The 26,127-nt window shown below is 36.6% G+C and overlaps 1 protein-coding gene and 1 long non-coding RNA gene across 3 annotated transcripts in view; one reads left to right on the top strand and one right to left on the bottom strand.

Annotated features, from left to right (window-relative positions):
* The window catches only part of LOC117078805, a 279,082-nt gene that overhangs the window by 7,014 nt on the left and 245,941 nt on the right, over positions 1 to 26,127 (bottom strand). For both annotated transcript variants that reach the window (XR_004435166.1, XR_004435165.1), the window contains exon 3: positions 13,285 to 13,368. This is a non-coding gene — a long non-coding RNA (uncharacterized LOC117078805). The remainder of the gene's footprint in view (positions 1 to 13,284; positions 13,369 to 26,127) is intronic.
* Positions 24,683 to 26,127, top strand: part of TRPA1 (transient receptor potential cation channel subfamily A member 1) — a 65,830-nt gene continuing 64,385 nt past the window's right edge. The window contains exon 1 of the mRNA XM_033202294.1: positions 24,683 to 24,992. Coding sequence (XP_033058185.1) covers positions 24,891 to 24,992 — 102 coding nt within the window. The 5' untranslated portion in view covers positions 24,683 to 24,890. The remainder of the gene's footprint in view (positions 24,993 to 26,127) is intronic.

The following is a 26,127-nucleotide window of genomic DNA, read 5'->3' as shown; positions in this document are numbered from 1 at the left end:
TGACCCACAGTAAAGCTGCAAAGCACTGGAACTGTAAACCTTGCTATACTGTTACCTCCCAAGTCCTGCATAACTGTCCAGAGGTCATAGACCTAGTGTTTTCCAGCCACCTGGACCTAAAGGATGTAGCCCTCCCATGCACAGATAAAACTTTGTTTGTACACGGGAGTAGCCTGGTCACTGATGGGAAGACAAATGCCAACTATGTTCTGGTGACCTCCTCAGGGGTAATAGAGGCAAGAACTTTGTCGGTAGGGACCTCAGCACAGAAGGGTGAGTTAATCGCCCTCATGAGAGCCTTGTAAGTATTCCAAGGTAAGAATGTCAACATACACACTGACTCCAAATACACAACTATATGGAGGGAAAGAGGGCTGCTAAGGGAGGATAACACTGATGTTAAATATGCTAAGCAAGTATTAGAATTGCTAGAGGAGATAAAGGCCCCACAGGAAACAGCTGTAATGCATTGCCCTGACCATTAACACAGTAATTCCTAAGTGTCAAGGGACGATGCTTTCCTAGACCACACCACCAGGCATTTAGCCAGTGCCAGCATTGAAATCCAGGTGCCCTTAATTCCCCAAAAAGATTTAATGACCTTCAAGCTCTGGTACACTTCTGAAGATGAGAAAGCCGCAGAAGGTGTTCAAACTAAATAAGGAAGGGTGGAGAGTAAACAACCCAGGCCTAGTCTGGGCACTAGCGCATCGTATCTGCCCTCCGTTAAAGTACATTCATGATAGCATGAGTTTGGCGAGAGATGCTTCGTTGGCCTTTGTACAAAATTATTTGAAAGGGAAAGGACTAAAGGCCCACTTAGAGGATATAATTCAGCATTGTCATCTGTGCACCTGGAATGAGCTTAATAATGATAACCGAGGGCAGCCTGGGCAGCAAGAGAGAGGGAGGCACCTGCTGGGCAGCCAGAAGGAGGGAGGCACTGGCAAATAGACTTTACACAGATGCCACCAGCCCCTGGGGGGTACAAATACTTCTAGTTCTAGTGGACACTTTCTCTGGCTGGGTGGAGGCATACCCATGTCACACTGAATGAGCAAGCAAAGTAGTTAAAGTTTTGCTGAAGGAAGTCATACCACAATATAGGCTCCATGATGTAATTCATAGTGATAATGGGCCTTCATTCATCTCTGAGATGACAAGTAAACAAAGCTTTGGAAATGAAATGCAAACTGCACTTAGCGTGGAAACCTCAATCTTCTGGACAAATTGAGAGAATGAACCGCACCTTAAAAACAATCATTGCCAAGGTGTGTCAACAGACTCAGCTGAAATGGATTCGGGTATTTAGTATTGCACTGCTCTGGGTAAGAGAAGGCCCCTAGAAACAGGATTAAAATAAGTCCTTATGAAATTGTTTTTGAGAGACCCTTTGCAGCTAACCCATCTCAGGTCACCAAAGTGCCCCTAGATAGTGAGTTGGCTATTAAGGATTATGTTGCTCACTTAAGACAAACTCTTAACATTTTGCATAAGTTTGCTTCTAACAGGGACACTGTGAATTCTGCAAAAGCCCGTCACCCATTCCTACCTGGCAATCAAGTGCTGCTGAAGGAATGGAGGGAAGCTGGTCCTGCCCAACAACTACAGGAGAAATGGAGAAAGCCCTATGACATGCTTCTGACCACAGGCGAAGCACTGAAACTGGCAGATATCAAGCCTTGGGTCCACCACATGTGAGTGAAAAGATTCCTGCCAGCCAAGAGCCCTGTGGCAGAGGAGTCTCCGGCTGACAGATGGGAGGCAGACCCCCGAGAAGACCTGAAGTTTCTATTCGGAAAACGGTAAGACTTTCATAAGACTTTCTCATAATGCTCCTCGCTATGCCTCTCTTTGTTTCTGCTCTCACCTCTAATCTTTTCTTACAATTGGCACAGGACTATGCAGAGAACCTGCAAAGAAGCTCCTGCTGGGTCGGTGGCCTATTACTCCTTTCTAGCACCATGGGGTTGCCTTGCTGGGGATACCTCCAGGGGAAGGACTGGATTTACCTGCAAACTTTTCTGGGAAATCTAAAATCTTGGACTGGGTCACAAATGACAGGAGTAACCATGGCAAATGTCTCAGAGTGGCCCATAAACAAAACTTTAGAAGGCCCAGGGCAAAAATGCCATCTCTGTAAACAAAACAAGGGATGATGTAATAACTTTAGCTACTCCCTTGCTGAATCTGAAGGTGTATGTCCAGACTATGATACCACAAAATGTCCAGTATAAAAATGGCTTTCTTCAAATTGGGGACAGATTTATTTGGCTAACTGCCTCCACTGGACATTTAAGCCAAGTACCTGCCTTATGTTGGAAACAATGGAACCACTCCCTTGACCACTGGCCTAATGTAACTTGAGTTGTGGGATGGATTCCACACATTCCTCATGAACAAGGCCAACATACTATAGCGCTACAACAAAGAGATTTGTTTGTTACCGACTGGTCCCAACAACCTGGCCAAAATTGGTATCCCCCTAACAGAACCCAGTGGCTTTGTGGCACCAATTTATGGCCATGACTGCCCTTGGGCTGGCTGGGGTGCTACACTCTAGGTCTCCTAATTGGCGCAGGGACACTGGATAAAAACCATCCAAAACCCAGCTAATCTCTTACACATGCTTAACAGATGGACCAGGTCAGTTTTCACTGGTACAAACATCTGACCTCAATCTTTATGCCCTCAATAGGCTTAGAAACTGTCATATGGCACATAGAGGCATTAGCTAATTCCATGCAGTGAGCCTTGAATGACAGTCTCCGAAGTATTTCCCTCATGAGTGCTGAAATGTACCATATGTAGAAAGCTATCTTGCAAAATGGAATGGTCCGAGACATTATAACAGCAGCCCAAGGGGGAACCTGCACCCTCGCCAAAACTGAATTTTGCATGTATGTACCTGACAATTCTGGGAATATTTTTCTGGCCTTAAAGTATATGCACCAACAGATTCAGGCAATCTCTAGTCCTAGGTTATCAGTTAATGACTGGATTGCATCATGGTTTAGCGGAAGGCCTTCCTGGTGGCAGAAAATCCTTGCAGTCCCGGTCACCCTTGTAGGCATGGGCATAATGTTACGTTGTGGAAAGCATCGCTGTTGCATATTGCTCTAAAACATCTCTCGAGTTCATACTATCATGTTTCAGCAGGCACTGCCTCTAAGCCCCCCAAAGAGAGAGTACTACCAGGAACAAATCGACCTCTTCCACTCCAATGCTGAGATCGATGCACCATAACAATGACCCCCTCTCATCAGGAAGTAGCCCGAAAGATTATGACACCCCATCTGCCTACAATTCTCATAATTAATAAATATACGAGCATGATAGAAAACATGTGCAAATTGACAGTAGGGATTGTGGCAGGCCAGGTCTCACTAGCAGCTGAGCAGGCAGGCCTCCATGACAGCTGTTTACACTGACCAAGTTGTTAAGTTAAATATTAAAAGCTGAAAGAGCCAATGCCCTTATACAAAGACTGGAGTGTAACAAAAGCTCACCAAGAGTTTTGCCCAGGTCTTTCCTGGGCCTTGAAGCATGACAAGATAATGAAGGAATTCTTAACAGGACCCATTTATGATACATCAAGTTTTACTGGGGTTCTGAAGAAACTCCCCAGGCCTCCACAAACAAGTTAACTGGGGGTCTGAAAGAAGTCCCCAAACCTCCATGATCTAGCAGGAGATAAGATAAGGGTAATCACCCCAGTACCTGGACCCATCTAGATTATATAAATTTACTAAGGTTCCAGGGCAAGGTCTTCAAAACTTTGACTTAATTATACATTGCAAGAGGTTAATGACTTATGTCTTTAGATGCAGGTATACATACACTTAGATATATAGCTTAGAAGATATATATGCTCTGGAAAATCTTGTAATTTTGAGTTGTTCTGGAGACATTTCCCCAGCCTTCTCCCTGTATCCAGTTACAGAAATAAACTCTCTTCTTTGCCAGTTCATCTGCATCTCATTATTGGGTCCAGAGAGTAAGCAGCCCTACCTTTGGTTTGGTCCGAGAACCAGAGGACTTTTGGTTTGGCTTACATAGTACTTTTTGTTTGGCTTGCACAGTATTTCTATTTTTTTTTGTTGTTGTTTTTAATCTGTTTTTGCCTTGCCCACTTGTTCTAGGAGGTGACTCCAGTGAGCTACCTTGTAAGTGGCTGCCAGATGGGTTTGGCCAACTTAAGACATCAGTAGAAAACTGAAGAATTGCAAGAGAGAATTCAGAGGATGTTTTCCTGCTTGCTCCTTTCTGTGCTGTGTCTCCGGGCAACAGCCTTAAGCAGCCCTTTCTGTAGCTTGCCAGCTCTCAGTGGGGTCTGATAACTCACTTTCTTCTCCTTTTCCTTCAGCCCTAGAAGGCGGTAACGCTTCCCACTGCACTGCTGCTTATCACTGGACATCTCACCATCCCGTGCTTGTCCTCTTAATTCTAACCAGCCCCTGCAAGAAGCCCTTTATTTAAGTCTCTACATTTGATTCATCTGGGGTAATTCTGCTCCCTTCTGGGACCCTGACCACTTAACTGCTAAGTTCTAAAATGGGGGTATTGCCTCGTGAAAAAGCAGATTTGACAATACCAGGTCCATATTTGCACATCAAAACAATGACCTAGAGCAGGAAACCAACTGCATCCTTAAAGCCAGTGCTTTCTCAGAGGTGGTAATTGACAGGGAATCTTGTTAAAATGAATATTCAGATTAATTAGCTCTGGGGCTGGGCCTGAGATTCTGCCTTTCTAAGAAGTTCTTAGGTGATGTCACAGTGGAAGATCTGTGGACCACACTTCGAGTAGATGGACTTTGAAAAGTACATGGGTTCACTAGTTTCCCCACTGTCCGTGGCTTGCACAGTAATTTTTCCTCCCCTACCTGTCTACATCTATTTCTTAATTTTTTTTTCCTTAGATCTATTAGAGAGTTAGACCCACTCATTTCTGATACTCATCTGGCTTGCTATCTTTGCTCTACTGATTCATTTCGGTTGATTTCATTTGCTCTGGTAGCCTCAATTGTACCTTGAACTCAGACCTCTCTTGATCCTCAGATAAATGAGACCCCACTGCCCAGAAACAGAATAATCTCAGAAATGAGAAATCGTCCTTCACTTACCCACATCAAATTCCTTAAAATTCATGATGCCTCTGCCTCCCATAAAGCTTCTGCAACTACCAGGTCTCACCATTCCCATTTAGTGCCCTCAGTCATGCCCTCATGATCTCCTGCCTGTTAGGACCTCTAACTGTTTTTGTGCCTTCCAATTTATTCCTCAGACAAGCATCAGACTGACTTTTCTGAGAAGCAAATTTAATCTTGCTCCACATATTTTGGTGTCCCATGCAAACTGCGAGATGAAGATAAAACCTTTAACAATCTCACTTGTACTTTGCTATGCAGTCTGTCCCCTGTAGACTTCATGCACCAAGAGTACTGAAAAACTATGACTCTTTCAGGGTATCAAACCTTTATCCACACAGTTTCTTCTCCCTAAAATGCCTTTGCCACCATTTCTTGACTCCTGTAAGCGCACCTAAGTGCTTTTCTCTCTAGGAGAAAGTTTTCAGGCCAGAAACTATGTCTATAAAGACTGAAACCAGTCTTTTGTAGACTTCCATCAACTAGCCCAGAGGGTCTTCAGCAAATCTTAATTGAATAAAATAAGAGATTAATGTTTGGCAATTTGGTCATTCTAATATTTTATTTCAATGTGTACACTGAGACTTATTTTAAATTTATTAGATATAAAAGAAAACAGATATTGCCTTTGATGTTTTCAATAAAAATGAAGAGATTTGTAAGGGAATGGGGCAGCTGTGCTCACACTGGCTCTCAATTTGGTCTTTATTATAGATTAACTGGTTATTTACCTGGGGTCTGTGCTTGGAATATCTCAATGAGGGCAATGAATAGTTCATTCAATATTAACTCTAATTTGGATATATTTACTTTAATGTACAAGCAAGTGATCGTAATTTGTTTCATTTTCTTTAACCACAACACAGGAAATTTATCCGGAAGTATTTCCTTTTGGGCAGGCAATTTTTGTGGACGTATTTATTAAGCATAGTCAGGATGAATCAGGCTATGAAGGCTCAATGTTTACAGATGAAAATAATAATTACATGAGTAGAGTAATGAAAGGAGGAGGGGAGGCCTGGAGATTATTAATGTTAGAACTGGCAACCAAAGACGTTTATGGAATCTCTGTTTCTAAGGATCTTTTGGGCAAGTCAGTTCACCACTTTATGCCTTAGTTTCCTCATCTGTAAAATGGGAAAAATATAGGAGCAGCTTCATAAGTTGCTGTAAGAATTCAATGGGATAACAAATATTAAGTATCTAAATGAAGTAATACATATAAAACAGGTTATTGTGGTCACTCAGTAAATGTGAACAATGTCTGCCAATTCCTGTAAATATCTTGGTGATGTAGAGTTCTGAGAAAGCATAAGCTACATTAGTTTTCCTGTTATTACAGCAACTCAATTAAAAAGTTACTCTATAGCCATTTCCCCAAAGATTTATCTTATTCCTAAGACCACAATAATAAATCATGTTTGGCTTTAGAAAAGTCCAAGATATATTGTTTCTCTACCTCAAAGGTTCATAAATGGTCTATCGTGTATTGTGCTCCTAATGCTTTCTTGTATTATTGAAAAAGGATCATCAGCATAATAAATAAGCATTATGTAATGCCACTTGTAAACCCCAGATGATTATGCTATACAGTACTTTATAGTATAATGAGATTTTCTCATACATTGTCTACTTTGTTTCTAACATAACCCTAATAAAGGTGAGTTTATTATTTCCATTTTGTGCATAAGGGATCCGAAATTCAGAGAAGTAAAATGACCAACCTAAGGTTATAAAACTTTCAGGTGGAAGGTTGGGACCTAAAACTTCGTCTTATTGCAAATGTTACATCATTGCACGATCCTTGTTCTCCTGGCCTGTAAAAAAAAAAAAAGTCTGATTTAGCAGAGCATTGGTGGAGTCTTCTGTGGATAGCCAGGTAATTTGGGTATGGTTTGCTGATTTCATATTGGGGAAATAGATCAATTTTTGTAGTGTTCTCTGTATTGGTCTATGTTTTGTCTTATTTTATAACATGGGAGCATTGTATTTATCTCATGCCTGGCGAGCCAACAGAAAAATAAAACCAAAACAACTAAACAAAAGACAGATTACTACTGTTTTTCATAATAATCCACCATATTGTAATTTTAGTAAAGATGCAGGTCATTTTCCACGTAAGCTTTTGACTTCTAATAGAATATGAGGCATATTATTTTAGTTTCTAATAGGATCAAAGATTCTATAACTAAATATACAACACATTATTTCTCTATCACTTTTTGTTCTTTGAGATTTGTTACAGACAACTCAGTATTACCTTTTAATTTTTGAAAGATTTTCTTAATACAATCTCGATTTTCTATTCTACTAAGCCCAGTTTTGCTAATTGTCTATAAGCTGTTCTTTATCATTCAGAGATTTTTTTTACTGCATATGAAATGTCTGCTATTAAAATTTTTAACTTTGGCTACTAAATAATAAGTCAATTATATTATCACATAAGCAGGCTTCAAAATACCCTTACTGATCCTACTTTGAAATGTTGTTGTCATGAGTTCCACAAGTCATTACTCTTGCTTATAGTGTAATTTTCTATCATTTTAATATTGAAATTTTAAATTCATTATTGCAAATTTCAACACTCGGTATGACTTTTGAGTAATAATAATCGTATGCATTATCATCATCAAGGTTCCCAAAGAATTTACACAGAGATTAAAGCTTTCACATGAATAAATATCAAAGTTAGAATTCCAATAGTTCTGTACTAAAGACCATTTTTGTATATTCAAAGCATAATCATATCCATTTTAAACTTTGCCCAATATCACTGTGATAAATATTAAATATTAATATTTAAAATTAAAGCCCTTTTGCCTCTATAACTAAATCACTTAAACACTAGGGTAAGCTGTTGTATTACTTATAACAAATTTCTGGCATGATTGTGGTGCTTTATCATTTCCAATGTTGTTGAAGTGCTTACTGTTAATCAATCAATTTAAATTCTCAAGTTGAACTTAGCAAGTCACCAGTGAGATTCTAATTCCCACACTGACAAAAGACCTTTTGGTCCTCATTTTCTTCACCTTTTTGCAACTTTTGCAGTTATATTTTTCTACCACTTTAAAACTGTCATCTCATGGCTTTCTTGATGATGGAGTCTTTTTCTCTTCCTGCCTCTGAACATACCCCACTTTTTTGTCCCTCTGCTCTTCCCAGGAAGTCAAAAATCTTGAAGTCACATTAGACCCTACTTTCACTCATCTCACCTTCAAGTTATCCTCCAAGTTCAGTAGTGTCTATGTCCTAGAGGTCTAATAAATCCTTCCAACTCTTAATCTCAACTGCCACAGTTCAAGACTTCAACCTTTCTGAGTTTATGACTGTGATGTCATCCTTACTAATTTTACTGACCTTACTCTTGGCCTGCTTACTTCACCACCTACAATGCTTATCGGGTGATCTCCAAAAAAAAAAAAAAATTGGAGTCTTAAACCTTACAAGGTGGACATCCCCATTACAAAAGCATCCATAGTCCTTCTTGCTCGCCTCTCTTTCCATTCCTTCATGAGAACCCATGTTGCAATTTCTTCATTTCACCATCCTCTTTCCTGTCCGTGATCTGCACATGCTCTTCCATCTACGATGATCTTGCTCGTATTCGTTTTTCTTTGCTACTCCAATATTATCCTGGTTAGTTCTAACTCACCAAAATCAATACAATATGGACATCCTTTTCTTCAGAGAGCCTTCCCTGACTAACCTTCATCCATTGCTGTGGTCCCACAGCACCTGGAAAAGGACTATTGACAAATGTGTTTCCTCTTCCTCATAGGAACTACACTTTCCAACCTCCCTTGCAATTATTATAGCTACATGGCCACAACATACCTGATCCAAAACAATGTCCCTAGAACTGCTCTATGCTCTTTCCCTTTCATTGTTCAATACAAGTGAACATGACAACATAGAAAACCATGAATTGAAGATGAAAGAGGTACTCTATGGTGGAATGCTTGGTCTCTGAACCACCAGTTGAAAAAAGTCTCTGGCTGATTAAGAATACTGTTTAGGACTTTGCATATTTGAGATACCAACCAGTATTGCCACAGTTAGTGTACATATTACACTCTGCACATTCTGCTGCAAATATCTACTTTTCTTTCTTATTAACCTGGTAGTTTCTTGGGAGATCCTAATATACCACGTCGTATATAGTTACTACTCAATAAATGTTTCTGAATTAATAATTGAGAGTGAATAAAAATGCTCTAGGGACAGAAAACAGAGAATGCATCAGATGAGGCATTTTCAATCAAGTTGTCATATCTGATGTCTAAAGTTAGCTTGATTTAATAAAACATTATAGTTTTCACAAGATAATTTGTTAACTACTTTCTTAAGAAGTTTATGCTTCCCTGAGTCATATCTCTGGAAGACACAGATACATACTGATGGTATGGGAATTTGTCATATTTTATTCTGATATGTTCTCTTGGATAGTTCAGTTTTGTCTTCAATTTACTGGTGCATAACAGATTTTAAGGAGTAAATGACAATGCTGCAATTCTTCATTTACTTTTCTTGATGATCTGTCTTTTATTCAGTAGGAGGACGGTAATTAGTTTTCCACCAAGGCTATGTAATTCTCCTATGACTACTACTGTTAACTACAGTAGTCATCCTTTTTCTGAGATTTCACTTTCTGCAGTTTCAATAACTGTGGTCAACTGCAGCCCAAGCATAGGCGAGTATAATAAATAAGATATTTTAAGAAAGAACACATTCACACAAATTTTCTTATACTATGTGTTGATAATTGTTACATTTTTTTATTTTTGTTGTTAATTTCTTGCTGTGTCTAATTCGCAAATTAAATTTTATCATATGTACATATTTGTAAGAAAAAGATAGTATACATAGCGTTTAGTACTGAGTTTCAGGCATCCACTGGGGGGTCTTGGAAAGTATCTCCCATGGATAAGGGGAAACTACTGGACTTTGGTTTGTGGTTTTGCATTACAAAGGAGCCACGGTAGGTGAAACAAACTTATAAGCAATAATTAAATTAAGTGATTGGTTTCAAGTAGACAGTAATCAAATTTCAAAGTTCAAATTATGAATACATAGTGATCACCCACCATATAGTCTAATAAAAAGGCATAATATTGACTCTTAGAATGAACCAACCCTTACATAATTATATGAGACTATTAAAGTGGGTGCAACCTATTGCCTGTGTGAGGAAAGGAACACTTCTCCACTTGATTATTTATGCCTGTGTAACATCAGAAACAGATGTCAATTTCCATGAAGAAAGGTAAGCACACCCTTTCTTCAATATTTTGTAACTTTCCAATTTTTAAAGGATAAGGCATGTGTTTCACAAGAAGAGTACAGGTTTCTGATATATAAAATAAGTATAATTATTACACTTATACATATTATTACACTTGTAACATATACATCTGAATGCCAGTTTGGATTTTAACTGTAAAAAAAGAGTTCTCATTTTGTACTTAATGTTATTTTGTTTCAATCTGACATAGTTACCACCATGAACTAGATGAGGTAAAAACTTTTATACATCTAATTTTGTTTGAATTTTTTGAGCTATGGTTGTCTAGAATTCATTGAGAAGCTTATGTCTTAGAATCCTAAAAAGGTTTCCTCTAGACTGGGATAAATTAGCATATTTTTGAAACAGTCAAACAAGTTTGAATGTCTTTATAGACTGAAGACAAACTTTGAACTAAAGACATTGTGTTAGCTACTTAAGATAAATACAATGAAATATTTTTATATAATAAATTAGTTCAGTATTCTAAAAGTTCCACATATGATAAAATTATTAAAATAAATAGCAAAGATTCTTCATGAGACAAGAGCTTCTTTTTGTGGTCTTACTGGTGTGGGTTCTGGTGTGAAATGATCTGGATATAAATTAAGTGCACAGAGTTGCATCATAGAAGATTTTTATAATTAATAAGTACCTTAAAATGTACTTCCAAATCTTATAAAGTATTACTTGTACTTGAAGAAATCTACTGCATCTCTCATTCACTGGCAGATATCATGGAAACGTATTTCAAATTTTGGCAACTGCTTCAGGTTAAATAGTTAGAATTAAAAATTCACAGCAGAAAGATTAAGTTCATCATCTGATTAAGTTAATAAAATATGTGCACACTCACAAGAACTTAATACAAATAAGATTATGTATATATCTTATTTTATTCTAAAATTTGAAATACGATTTGCTGTAAAACAAATGACTCTTAGTAAGATTTCCCTTGTCTGGAAGCCAACTTAATTAGCTTTTTTATATATCACATTTTAAATAATCTTATCAGATTTGGCTTTTTATTGATTGCTGTAATAGTTACTCTAGACCATGGTTGCCAAGAGCCCTGGGAATGGTGCGGCTTTGGATAACCTGTGTAAATCAGTTTGTCTTCTGGGGAGTAGAAAGAGCAAGATATGCTTAGGTTTCTTTGTAACAAAGTATGTTAAGTTTCTCTGATTACCAGTAGAAAAGAGCATTTCATAGATGTCAAAGTGGTGTGTGGGTGGAGGTTTGTAATTTATCTCATTACTTATCCATATTAAACAAAATTTTCCATCTGGAACTCAGTTGTCAGCAAACTAAAGACATGGCTTGATGAGCAGTAGACTCTCAATGAACATTAGTTCCTTCCTTCCTCCCTGACTCAATACTTTTCTGTCATTCCCATATTTCAAGACAGGCATAAAGTTGTTTTCTCCTTTCCATATGATTTGGAAGAAACAGAATAGAATTTTTAATTACACAGAAACTAAAAGAAAGCACTTGGATTGAGATTGTTGTCTATACACACATATCTACCTTCCTTCCCATCTGAAATCCTATAAAACAGCAAAAAAAAAAAAAAAAAAAAAAAAAAAAATTCAAAGAAAAAGTAAATCCAAAACAGCATGGAAAAAAAGAAAGCCACCAACAGAATAGAAATGTTACAGGATTCTAGAAAGATAGACAATAGACAGGATTGAATACACAAAGTTGTTAAAGTGAAGCAAAACATAACTAAACATAAGCAAAAGAATGCTGTGATGGGAAGAGTGAAGGAGGAGCCCTGAACACAAAGTCAGTTGCCACAAGATACAAAGACAGCTTCAAGCATTCATCAGACAAGTTATTAATTGAGAAACGAAGGTGAGAGCTAGGCTAGCAGGCACCACTCCACTCTCTGATCTGTACTAAGCAACAGGCAGCAAAAGTGTCTGCCCACAGGCTAAAGCAGAGTGTGGGCAAGTGGGCCCTGAGGCAGAGCAATGCTCCAGGGAGGACAAGGAGCTCCTGTTCCCAGAATGGGAGCTGAAGCACACAGTACTGTCCTCCTAGTGGCCCGGCCAACCTCTGTCATAAGAGACTGATCTTAGTGACTAGAGGAGGCAAGTGGACAGAAATACTAAAACACAAAAATGAGCAGAGATTATTGAACATTAGAAGGAACTAACATTATTATAATGAGAAAATGAGGTTGACAGGACAAGCAAAGCAGGGCTTTAGAATAAAATATAATTTAAAATGTGAGAATATGTTACATTGACAGAGACTCAATTAGAGACTTTGAAATAAAGCTTTCTTCATGAAATATATATATATATATATATATATACACACACACACACACACATATACTTGATAGATCCATATAACTGAAAGACATAACAGTGGGCTGAAAGATCAACTCAAAGAATATTCCCATAATACAATATAAAAAGACAAAGAAAAAAGTGTTAATGATAAGCTTAAGATGCAAGGGAAATGGGTTAAGAAATTTTAATATGCACTCAGAAAACTCAAACAGAGAAAATGGAAAGTATAGGAGCATCTGTATGTTCAGCTAGAAATAGACACTCAACATCAGTTCCTCCTTTTTTTGCCAATGGCATACTTCAGTTTCTCTCAGGGCAATGGAAACTATTCTTGTACCATTCTCAATCCATTTTGAGTTTACTCAAATTCAATTTGGGTAAAGCTGGCTCCATGCCTGACTTCAACACAGGGTATGAATCTTAGGTCTGGATAATCAGATTATTGTTTTTCTGGCTATGGTGACTAGCTAAGAAATTGAATTCATAACCCAATTACAGCCAGTAATATACATAGAATTTTATAGAGCTGGTAGAAAATTCAGTGATCATACCACTGGACATAAACTTGGCAGATTTCAGCCTGAGACTGCCATAGATAGAGAGGTGAGTCTTCAAACATGTCGTAAAATTTCTTCCTATAAAAAAAATTAAAAGAAAGAGAAAATCAGCTTTAATGAGAGTGAGACTCTGGATAAAGTTGTGTCTTAAATAAGTACCAACATAGGCTATTTTAGTACAGGGATCAATTAATTTATCTTTTCGTTAAGTCATTTTAGTTGTGTTTTCCTACCACTTGCCATGAAAAGATGCCTGAGATATGCAGAAATAAATAATAATACTAATATAATGGAATAAAATTTCCCAAAGCCAAAGAAACATAATTACTAGATTGAAATGATATTTCCAGATAATTATTTTACAGTACTGAACAAGGTAAACAATAGAAGATCTTTATTGAGTTGCATACTGGTGATATTTCAGAACACCAAGAAGATAAAAATTCTAAAAGATTTTAGAGAGAAAATTAAATAACTTACAAAGAAATGAATTAGAAACAGATTGATATGACACTTTATCTGCAAAATTGATATTAAAAAGTAACATCAAAATCTTCCAATTTCTGAGAGAAAACGACTTTGAAAGAATTTTGTATTTATTTAAACAATTATTCAATAGGAGGCCAAAATAAGGACAGCTTCATTACAGTTAAGGACATGCAAAAACTTAGAAATTTTAGTACCAACACACCACCTCTGGAAGAATTATGTGTGTATAGAATACGGAAAAACTAATATGAATGCAAGACAAAGAATTATAAAAAATTACAAAGCCTGTAATCCCAGCACTTTAGGATGCCCAGGCGGGTGGATCACGAGGTCAGGAGATCAAGACCATCCTGGCTAACATGGTGAAATCCCGTCTCTACTAAAAACACAAAAAAACTAGCCGGGCGTGGTGGCGGGCGCCTGTAGTCCCAGCTACTCGGAGGCTGAGGCGGGAGAATGGCGTGAGCCCGGGAGACGGAGCTTGCAGTGAGCCGAGATCGCGCCACTGCACTCCAGCCTGGGCGACACAGCCAGACTCCGTCTCAAAAAAAAAAAAAAAAAAACAATGTATAAATATGGATGGGAGAAGTGATCAAGGAAGACCTAAGCTTATTATATTTTAAATGAGGAAGATATAGATAATCATTAACTCTTGAGTTTGACAAAAATCTTAAGCTTAAGTGTGATTGTTAAAATTAAGGAAAATCATAAGAAAAAGTAGAATGTGCAAGGGCCTGGAGTGGTGGCTCACGCCTGTAATCCCAGCACTTTGGGAGGCTGAGGCGGATGGATCATGAGGTCAGGAAATCGAGACCATGCTGGCTGACATGGTGAAATCCCATCTCTACAAAAAATACAAAAAAATTAGCCAGGCATGGTGGCGGATGCCTGCAATCCAGCTACTCAGGAAGCTGAGGCAGGATAATTGCTTGAACCCAGGAGGCGGAGGTTACAATGAGCCGAGATCAAGCCATTGTATTCCAGCCTGAGCGACAGAGAAGACTCCATCTCAAAAAAAAGAAAAAAAAGGAAAAGAAAAAGTAGAATGTGCATTCCCCAAATCAGTAAAGGTTAAAGGAAAACGCACAAGGTAAACCTAACCAGGAAGAGGAATTAAAATAAAAAAGAAAACAGGAAAAAATTTAAAAGTTATATAAAAAGAACAAATGCAAATGTATCCATGATCACAATAAATATAAATAAACTTCCCAATTAAAAAGAAGATTGGGTTAAAAACAAAATAAAACCAACTCTAAGCTGCTTGCATGCAACACATATAAAGTGAAAAAAAAGTACAGATAAACGTTGAAAATAAAAAAAAAGTTAGAAAAATAGTAACAAAGATAAAGATGGTATGGCAGTATTAATATCTAGTATAAATGAAATTCAAGTATAAAAAATTAAAGAAGATGAATATATATATTTCATATTGATTAGATTATAATTCATCAAGGTATAAATTTACCACCATTGGTATGAACATTTCTGTACTAAAAACATAGTTTATAAGTATATAATTAAGTAACTGATCATATACATGACTAAACTGTCAATTACACAGCTGTGGTGGAATCCCTTACCATAGATGTTTGCATATCCAGTAAATGAAAAATAATGAGGTAGAAGACTTGAAGAACAATTGATAACATTAAGCTAATGAATCTGTATAAAATGTCATATTAAAAATACTACTTAAATGGAACTTCAGCCATATATTGGACAATATAATCTCAACAAATTTTTTAAAAGTGTAGGCAATATAAGATAACTGAGTACTATCAATAAAACAACAAACTAACAAGAAAAAGTTAGTTTAAAAAAGTCCCTAGCCATTGAAAATTTAAAACATCGTTTTCAATGTTTGCATTGAAAAGGAAATTAGAATTCAACTGTTAGAGTTAGTAAGACATAACTTTTAAAACCATGCCTTTTCAACACTGATGAGACAACAAAAGTGAGTCTCAAATAAATTGTATCACTGGCCGAGCACGGTGGTCATGCTTGTAATCCCAGCACTTTGGGAGGCTGAGGCAGGCAGATCACGAGGTTGGGAGTTTGAGACCAGCCTGGCCAACACAGTGAAACCTTGTCTCTCCTAAAAATACAAAAATTAGCTGGGTGTGGTGGCAGGTGCCTGTAATCCCAGCTACACAGAAGGCTGAGGCAGGAGAATTGCTTGAACCAGGGAGGCAGAGGTTGCAGTGAGCCAAGATCGTGCCACTGCACTCCAGTCTGGGTGACAGAGCTAAACTGTCTCAAAAAAAAAAAAAAATCACTGTAAGTGTATGTATAAAATAATTTAAAACAGACAAAAACTAAGATAATTTTTTAGAAAAACTTCAAAATCAATTCTGAAATAATTTCACATGTAAAATAAGCTAAATTGAAAGGATAAAAGCAGAAAATATTTCATAAGAAACAAAAAATAGAAAATATGATTGCTAAAACCAAAAGCTATTTCTTTAAAAAATCAAATATCTAAGAAATAATAAAAAAAACTTACAAATTACAAATGAACATTAGAAGCAAGATAGTGGGAACCACAGATATAGGGAAGATTTAGAAATTTATGAGGATACTACGAATCCTAATTAATTTTTTAAAATGTTCATGAAATGGATTATTTTCAAGGAAACTAAAAACTGATAAATTTGACTCAAGAAGACAGAAAAATCTAAGTAGACAATAACTATACAAAAATAAAAAATACAGTCAAATGCTGATCCCTAAAATACATCATATTTTAATGGTATCATAGGTGAGTGCTTCTAAAACTAAAATAGATTATAACCTAAACAGTTCTGTAGCCTAATGAAATTCCAGATTGAAATACATTTTAAAATGACTGTAAGAATAAGAAGCAGATACATTCATCTACAGAAATTTGTCAACTTTCATCTCTGTGACTATATGTTCAGCTCTTCTAACTAGTACCCAGCTTTCAACTCACTAAATAACAATAAAAAAGCGATTATTTTACTTAAGAAATACACATTCATGTAGATAATGACTCCAATAATTCAGGATAAAAACTAAAATTTAAATTTAAAATATCTGAACAGAACAGCAGTAGCTACAAACCATGTGAGAAACAGATTCTACAGTTTAAGTCTGAGAAAGTTACAGAAAAAATTTTAAAAAATTAATTAAAACCTAGAGTTGCTATAATATTCATCTAAAATGTCCAGTTATAAACCAAAATGTTATAAGACAAGCAAAGAAACAAGTCAGTGTAGCGCATACTCAGAAAGAGGAAAAAGCAACAAACAGAAACTAATTCTGTTTGGGCATAGATATTAGATTTAGCAGTTAAGTATTTCAAATCAGCTAATATAAAGATGTTGAATGATAAAGAAAACATTTTCAAAGAATTAAAGGAAAATACGTTGACAATGATAAAACAATAGGGAATTTTAATAAATAGAAACTAAAAACAAAAAGAACCAAATGGGCATTCTAGAGTTGAAAAGACAACAATATAAATGAAAAATTTACTAGTAGGCTCAATAGCAGATTTGGGAACAACGAAGAAGTAGTAAAACTGAAGACAGATCAATAAAAATTAATCTAAAGCAGAGATAAAAAAGATTAAAAATATTGAACGGAAACATGGACAACATTAAGTTTACCAGCATACACATAATGGAAGTCCCAAAAAGAAAAGAGTAAGAGACAGAGAAGAAAAATTATTTGAAGAAATTATGACTGAAAACTGTTCAAATTTGAAAAAAAAGTATTAATCTACAAAGTCAAGAAGGTTCATGAACACTAAGAGAGTTAAACACAAAGATGTCAACACACGGATACCTTATAGTCAAGTTGCTGAAAGACAGAAAAATCTTGAAATCAGAAAGAGAAAAATTACTTATCTCATTGAAAAAAAATAAGATAATTTGTTGACTTCTCACTGAAAACAATGGAGGCCAGAAGGCAGTGTAATAACACTCAAAGTGAGGAAAGAAATGCCTATCAAACAAAACTTCTATATCCGGCAAAAAGTATTCCTTATTTTATTTTCCAAGCAGACTTGCCTTATTAGATATTCTAAAAGAAATCCTTCATATTGAAAGAAAATAATAGCAGACAGTAACTCAAATCTATAAGAATAAATGAAGACCACTAGCTATGGTAAATAAGTAGGCAAATATAAAAGTCTGTGTGTGTATGTGTATCCTCTTTTCTTCTTTTAATTTCTTTTAAAAATGTGAAATTGTTTAAAATAAGAATTATAACACATCATTTTAGAGTATATACCATGCATAGATGTACAAATGTATTACATATGACAATAACATAAAATGGGAGAGGAAATTGTGATACATTGGAGCAATATTGCCATAGTTTACTGAATTAAACAAGTATTAACCTAAAGTAGACTGTAATAAGTTAAAGATGAACATTGTAATCACTATACTATGAAAATAACTTGAAAACATCTAAACAATCTACCAATGAATTAAAATGACATGTTAAGACCATTGTTGGACACAAAAGAAGGCAGTAGAGAAAAAAAGAGTGAAAGAAAAAGACGTGATACAAACAAATATTAAAATATCAATAATCATATTAAATGTCAATGATATAATGAGTAAATATTGTAATTAAAAGGGAGAGACTGTCAACCTGTATAAAAGAGAAAGATTCAACTACATGCTATTTATAAGAAATAGTTTAAAAACAAATAGATTAAAATTAACAGGATGGAAAAAGATCTGCCATGTGAATGGTAAGCATAAGTGACCTGGCATGACAATATCATATAAAATAGACTTTAAAATAAGAAATATTACTAAAGACCATAAAGGAAATTTCATAATGATAAAAAGTGGGAAGACAATAATTATAAGTATGCATACATCTAAGAACAGAGACACTCTCTCAATAGAGAATAAATCCTGACAGAATTGTGAGAAGAAATAGACAATTTAACAATTATAATTTGATATTTTAATACTCTCAGTAACTGATAACATAATAAATAGAAAATCACTAAGAATATAGAAAACTTGAGCAACACTATCACTCAAATATACCTGCTCAGAAACTTTACCAAATGATAGCAGAATATACATTATTTTCAAGTGTATGTAGAACAGTCTACAAGATAGTCCATATGCTAGGCATAAAATGTTTCAACAATTCTGCATTTGAATTCACATGGATTGAAACAATACAAAGTATGTTCTCTGATCATAATTGGAGTGAATTGAATATCCACAACAGAAATAAATTTGGGAAAATCCCACATACTTGAAAATTAAGCAACACAGTTCCAAAAGTAATCTGTGAGCCAAAGAAGAAACCAGAACTGAAAACATGTCAAATCAAAATTTATGAGATGCAGCTATTGCAAAGTTGAGCAAGTATTTTGTAAGAAGAAAGATCCAAATAAGCAACTGAATGTTCTACCTCAAAAAGGTAAAGGAAGAAGAGCAAATTGAACCCAAATAATTAGAAAGAAAAGTTAAAGAGAGAAAAAAATGAAACCAAAAGTAGAGAAACAATAGAGAAAATCAATACAATCAAAAGTTGGTTCTTTGAAAACCAGTCAACGAAACTGATAAACTATTAGCTATGAAAGAGAGATTACATAAATGACAAAAAACAAGAATGAAAGAAGTGGCATTATTACATACCCTACAAGAAACTGATTGACTAAATTGATTGTAAAGGAATTCTATGAACAACTCTGTGCCAACAAATACATAGGCAACTTAGATTAAATGGACAAACTTCTCAACAAATTACCTAAATTTACTCAAGCAAAAATATTAAATCAAAATAGCTCTATAAAATATAAAAATTGAATCAGTAATTAAGTATCTTCCCAAAGGCCTGCAATGGTGAATTCTATTAAACCTTTAAAAAAAAATAATACCAATATTATACAAACTACTTCAGAAAATAGAAGACAACATTTTAAAACTTATTCAGGGAGGCCACTGTTATACTACTGATAGCAAAGCTATACAAAGATATCACAAAAAAAGGCAACTACAGATAAATATTCTTCTTGATCCTAAACACAGAAATCTTTGACAAAATATTAGCAACCTGAATCCAGTAACATATGAAAAAGTTGGTTTAATATTAGAATATCTATTAATACAAAATAAGTGAGACAAACACGTGATCATCTCAATAGTTGTAGAGACAGCATCAGACAAAATTCAACACCTACTCTTGATAAAAACAAAGAATAAAAATATTTTCCTCAACCTGATAGTAGGCATCTATGAAAATCCTACTTTAATGTAATATTTAATGTTGAAAGATATTGTTTTCTCCCTAAGATTGGGAAAAAGCTAAGGATATCCACTCTCTCCTCTTCTATTCAACAGTGTCCCAGAGCTTCTAATCAGTGATTGAGGTGGAAAAAAATTAAAGGCATACATTTGCAAAAGGAAGAAGCAAACTGTCTTTATTAGCATTGTCTTATATGTTTAAGATTCTAAAAAGTCCCTTAAAAATCTAGTAGAATTAATAAGCAAAGTTACTAATACTGTAGAAAACAGATCAGTATGAAAATTCAATTGTATTTCTGTAAACAACAAATCATCTGATGGTAAAATTAAGAAAATCATTTCATTTAAAACAGCTTAAAACTAATAAAATCCTTAGGAATACATTTAACCAAAAGTATGTACGAACTGTACATGGAGAACTACAAAGCACTGCTGAGAGAATCAAGACAGAGCCATGTAAATTGAAAATACACCATGTTTATGGATCAGAAGACTCAATATTTTTTAAATGGCCCTTCTCACCAAATCTATCTATAGACTAAATGCAACAGGCATACCCAGAAACAATGCTTCATCAGTCATCGAGGCATCCTTCCATCTAATCAAGCTGACACCTAACATTAACCATCATACTACCCATCTGACAAGAGATTATTAACCTGAATATATAAGTCAAGACCATGTGGTATTGGCTTAAATATAGAGATATTAATCAATGGAAGATAGGGGTCTAGAAACAAACTCTTACATTTGTAGTAAACTGATTTTTGACAATTGTTCGAAGGCAATTCTATGAGGGATGTATAGTTTTTTAACAACTAGTAACAGTTGTATATCTATATGCAATAAAAATTAACTTAGACCTCTATCCCACACCCTGAACAAAAATTAACTCAAAATTGATCTAGTTAAGAGCTAACACTTGTAGAAGAAAATACTGCAGGGAAGCTTTTTAATTTTATACTGGCAAAAGTTTCTATATAAGGCACCCAAAACACAATACAGGAAATTAACAAATTACACTTTTATTAAAATTAAGTTTTGTTTTCAAAGGGCACTATTAAGAAAATAAAGAGAAATAACAGATTCTGAAAAAAACTTTGCAAATTATTTACCTGATTAAAGAGTTATATTTAGAATAAAGAACTCTTACAACTTAATATTAAGAAGACAACCCAATTTAAAAAGAGGCAAAAGAATTTAATAAACGTTTCCTCAAGAAAATATATGAATGACTAATAAGACATGATAATATGGACAATATCATTAGCCATTAGGGAAACGCTAAATTAAAGACTCAATGGTATATACCACTAGAATGACCATAATAAAAAAGATTCACAATACTAAGTTTTGTGAGGCTATGGAGTAAGTAGAATCCTCATACACTGCTGGAGGCCATATAAAATGGTACATCCACTTTGGAAGGCAATTTGGCAGTTTCATACAAAGCTAAACACATACTTGTCACATTACTCAGCAAGTCCACTATAGATATCTATTTAAACAAGAGAAATAAAATTGTATGTCCACAGATTTGTATGAAAATGTTCATAGCAGCATTATTTATAATAGACCCAAACTGGAAATAATTCAAATGTCTACCAACTGGTAAATGGGTAAAGAAAATATGGTATATCCATACAATGGAATACTATTGAGCAATAAAAAGGAAGAAACTACTGATACATAGTACAATGTGGGTTAATCTCAAGTGCATTATACTAAGCAAAAGAAGCCAGATGCTAAAGATTACATAGTGTATGACTCCATGTATCTGAAATTTCTAGAAAAGGCTAAACTATAGAAACTATGCTCCAAAGACAGATTGAAGGTTGCTTAGGGGTCTAGGTGGGGGAGGGAATTACTGCATCTGGGTCTAAGGAAACTTTTTGAATTGATGGAGATATTCTAAAACTGGATTACATAGATAGTTGTATAACTGTATACATTTACTACACAAATCATCACACTGTGTACTTTCCATGGGTGCATTTTATGGTTTTGTCCATAAAAGATGCTATTTTCCTTAGTATGTATATTGGGCCCCTTTTCATTAATAATATATCTGGATTAGTGACTTTAAAAATAAATATATTTGTAATTAATTTCTAAACAAAACATTTTTAAATTTAAGGAACAAAATAGTTAAGGAGAATTTTGGTAATTTAGATTTTTTCATAAAATGTTATTGAACAATATATGCATATAACTATATTTTCCCTGATAATTTAAATAAAATTATTTATTATTATTACTTTTCATTTTCTTGAATAAGGTCCTGTGTGATGTCAAATTGTAATTTGATAATAAAAATTACCCTTCAGAAAATTTCTAGCAAGGTTTCTTTTCTCTAATAATTATCATTTTAAAAGTATAATTGATATAAAAAGCTTGCACATTATTGCTATTCATCAATAAACTTCAAATGAAATAAGATCCTGATTGTAATTAGCTAGATACCATCTTGTTCCTGTCTACATTTTGCATTTTAAGACCAAGATTTGCAATTAATCTTGCAATTAGAGGAAGCTGCCCTGCCTGCCTATGAAAAATATATTTTTGATGGGTAGGAAATAATTTAACAATTAAGAAGAAACAGTCATGGGAATTCCTGAGAGGTCTTAGGAAGACACTGCCTGAAAAATGCCTTAAATGAACAAGACCCCCGTAATATTTTTTAAAAATTAAACTATCTTTTAATCTCTTTGCTTTTATAAGCAGAAAGCAGGAAAATACTCATATTTATAATATTAACCATCTGTATTTTTCAGTGTTAAAGACAGAAAAGACAAATTAAAAAGAATACCTGCTTTGGGAAATGTCAATCGGGTAGAGAAGCAAGAATGCAGAAAGCATCATTCTGTGCTGGCAGCTGACCCCAGGGGATACTACAAAGGAGGGGTGCTGTTGGCCTGGAGCCAACCTTCTCCCAGAATTCCCCTCAATCGTCCATTGCTGGAGTTCCCTGAACCGGGCCAAGCTGCCCTCCCCGCCCCCCCCCCCCCCCCCGCCGTAACACCCCTCGCCCCCTGTCTCTCAGGCCAACAGGGTATCTGATGCTTACTACCATGACATGCCCACTGCCCCAGCTTCCAAAATGATCACTTTGAACATCCTCTTTATTCCCTTTTTGCCTTAGTGACCCTTTCCAGCTAAGTGTTGTGAGAAAAGCTATTGATTAAAATTGTCAATGATAAAAAATAAAGTCTTAATATTCCTATCAGGCATTTCCATTTTAAAACATTAATCTGGTATATGGAAAATGTCAGGCAGACAGCAATGGCTCAATGAGTTATTCTTTTTACCCAAGCCTTGGATTCTTTTCTTTATTGGTTTCTCCAAATGCATTACCTCCTTCAACCAAATCATAGCAAGCTGTGCAACTGATTCTTGTCTTGCACACCCTGAACACAGATGCTGGTGGGAAAAGAGTGCAAAGGTGAAGTCGAACACCTGTATCCTCCAGCAAGTCATACTCATGGACTCATGATGTGGTTAAGTTCAATATAATCCTTCCAAGGAATTCCACTCCAGAAAGAGCAGTTTAGAGCAACTTGCCATACCCATTGGAAGTTTTGGGGGGACCTTTCATGGTTCCTCAACGTCATCATGTCCACTCTGCCTGGCCCTAAGCTCAGCCCACCATAGCCCCTAGGTCAGACAGTCCACAAACCGTTACTGAGTGCACCTCTATGCCAGGTCCTGGATCCACGGGGGTCTTGTGCTAAGTGCTGGATATGAGCAGGAGAATACGACAATCCAGGACCTTCAGGAAGCACAGTCTGTCAAAGCAAAAGACTGTCAAAGCTACGTTCTGTCCTGTGCAAGGTATAATCAGCCTTAGAAAGAAGGTTTCTTGCTTTCTAGCCTTGTTAACTTGAACTTACCGCCAACAGTTTCAGAGGCTCCCTTGTCTCTACATAAAAGTAGAACCAGCCTCTTCGATTGAGAGGGAACGCCTTTTATTCTACACAATTGACACTTAATGAGGAGCAGTCCTATAAATATAAGTCTCTCAAACAAAGCTGGGGACAAACAAACTTGCACCAGTCAGCAGTGGCTTACGTTTAACCTGACCTTTTTATTAACCACCTTTAAATACCAAAGCGTGAGGGGGATCAATATTATTATCCACAGGAAACGAGACCTGATATTCACAGGGACTTAATCTAGTCCCTCAAACGAGTGCTAGGATTTAGCTATTTTCCCGAATGTTTGGAACGAGAAGTTTTGTTAAAAGCTTTATTTCCAAATCAAAGAGGCCCCCAGAAGAAGGTGCACGTGGCGAGAAAGACAGGTCCATACGATTTTAGTTAGAAAAAACTCCTGAAAACTAAAAATCTTTCCAATGTACACAGTTATTCTCTCTTCCTCTCTCTTTACCGCTTCCCCCCCACTCCACACACACACTCACATACACGGTTGGGCGACAGGGCAAGGGGGCTCTTAGTGTGTTTATTTTAACAAATTCCCTGCAGCCACCCCGACCTGACACGCTTGACTCTGGGAGCGCGCTGCTGCAGCTGCAGGACAGCGGGACGGGCGAGTCACTTTGTCCCTGCAGGGGCGAGTCCAAGGCAGACGCCGCGCCGCCGCCCTCTTTGCGAAGGAGGTCTGGGTTTCTACCTCCTTTCCGCGCCCCGCCTGCTTCCTGCACTACAAAAGTAGCGCGGTACTGAGAACTCCTTCCAGAAGTTCTCCAGCGCTCCCGCGGAGGGAGTTTTTCGCTGTCTGTGAGCTGCGGCGCTGGAGAGCTCCAGCTCGCGCAGAACCCAGCGCCTGGCTGGCTGACAGCGCACTCTCGCCTCAGGTGCCCGCGCGCGTGGTGAGCAGCTGCACCAGGTGGCGTCCGGGGTGGGGTCAATGAAGCGCAGCCTGAGGAAGATGTGGCGCCCTGGAGAAAAGAAGGAGCCCCAGGGCGTTGTCTATGAGGATGTGCCGGACGATTGCAAGGAAACGCTTAAGGTACCCTGGGCTCTCGCGGGTCGGGAGGGGTTCCGACGTCTTGGCGGGGGTGGGCTCGAGGTTTCCCTGCGGGCACTTTGTTTGGAGAAAGCGTGGAGTGGCCAGGGGGTTGCAAGCTTTGGGATGTGTTCACAGTCCAAGAGGAGACCCTACTAATGACGCGCCCACACAGCTCCTGCTTTATCAATTTTTTTTTTTTTTTTTTTTTTTTTTTGCTTGTTTGTCCAACCGAAATCTTGCTCCTGGACTGGCTACTGTAGTCCGGGGAAACCTACTCAAAAAGTACCTGTATCATCTGGCACAAGATTGGGCAGCTGCCTAAAATCAGGACAAGTTGAAATGTGTGCCGTTTCATTTGGACGTTTCCGTAGATTTTGTTTAGAACCAAACAGCCGAATGACTGTATCTGGTAGTCGCTGGATAATTATTTAAGAGTTTTGGGGGTTGACAAGCCTTCTGCTCTAACAGAGTGAAACAGAGAAACCAATTATCTGCACATAAAGCGTTGCAGAACATGTCCCCAATAAAACAGAGGCAGGAGTGGCAAATTCCTGCTCCAGCGGGTGGGGGCTTCAGGAAACGCTGTGGAGGAGGTGACCTTTTGAAGACGGGTGGGTGGTCTGGGGCTCTAGGATGGGCACTTATATTACCTATGCAGTTCTCGGACCTAAAGGCAGCACTAGCTACTACCTGATGGCATAGTCTAAGGGATAAAGGCTGTTGGGTGCTCAGAGTCCACCACTGGATTTCATCAGATTGTCAGCAGGAGAAAGGGGCTCTTTTAAAAGGTTGAGACATCATTAAAAAGGTCTCTCCAAACCCTCATCACAAATCTGTTTCGACAGACCATGTTAACAGTTTCTTATGTATGTTCCAGGTTAAAAAAAAAAATGCTTACACAAAAGCACACATGCTAATATATCTTGTTTTATTTGCAAAGTTATGAACTCACAGATTTCCACTCTGATTTACTCACAAAATGTATTTTAGAATACATTTCAAATCGGCACTTGTAGATTTACCGCATGTTTTTACCAGCTTCTTAATGTTCCACTGTGTGAATAGGTCATGATTTATTTAACCAGTCTTGCACTGATGGACACTTAGGCTGTTTTGTATATAACAAAATAGCTTT

Source organism: Trachypithecus francoisi, unplaced genomic scaffold (genome assembly GCF_009764315.1).
Source record: "Trachypithecus francoisi isolate TF-2019V2 unplaced genomic scaffold, Tfra_2.0 Lachesis_group7, whole genome shotgun sequence".
Classification (NCBI taxonomy): domain Eukaryota; kingdom Metazoa; phylum Chordata; class Mammalia; order Primates; family Cercopithecidae; genus Trachypithecus; species Trachypithecus francoisi.
This window is presented reverse-complemented; position numbering and strand designations above follow the sequence as displayed.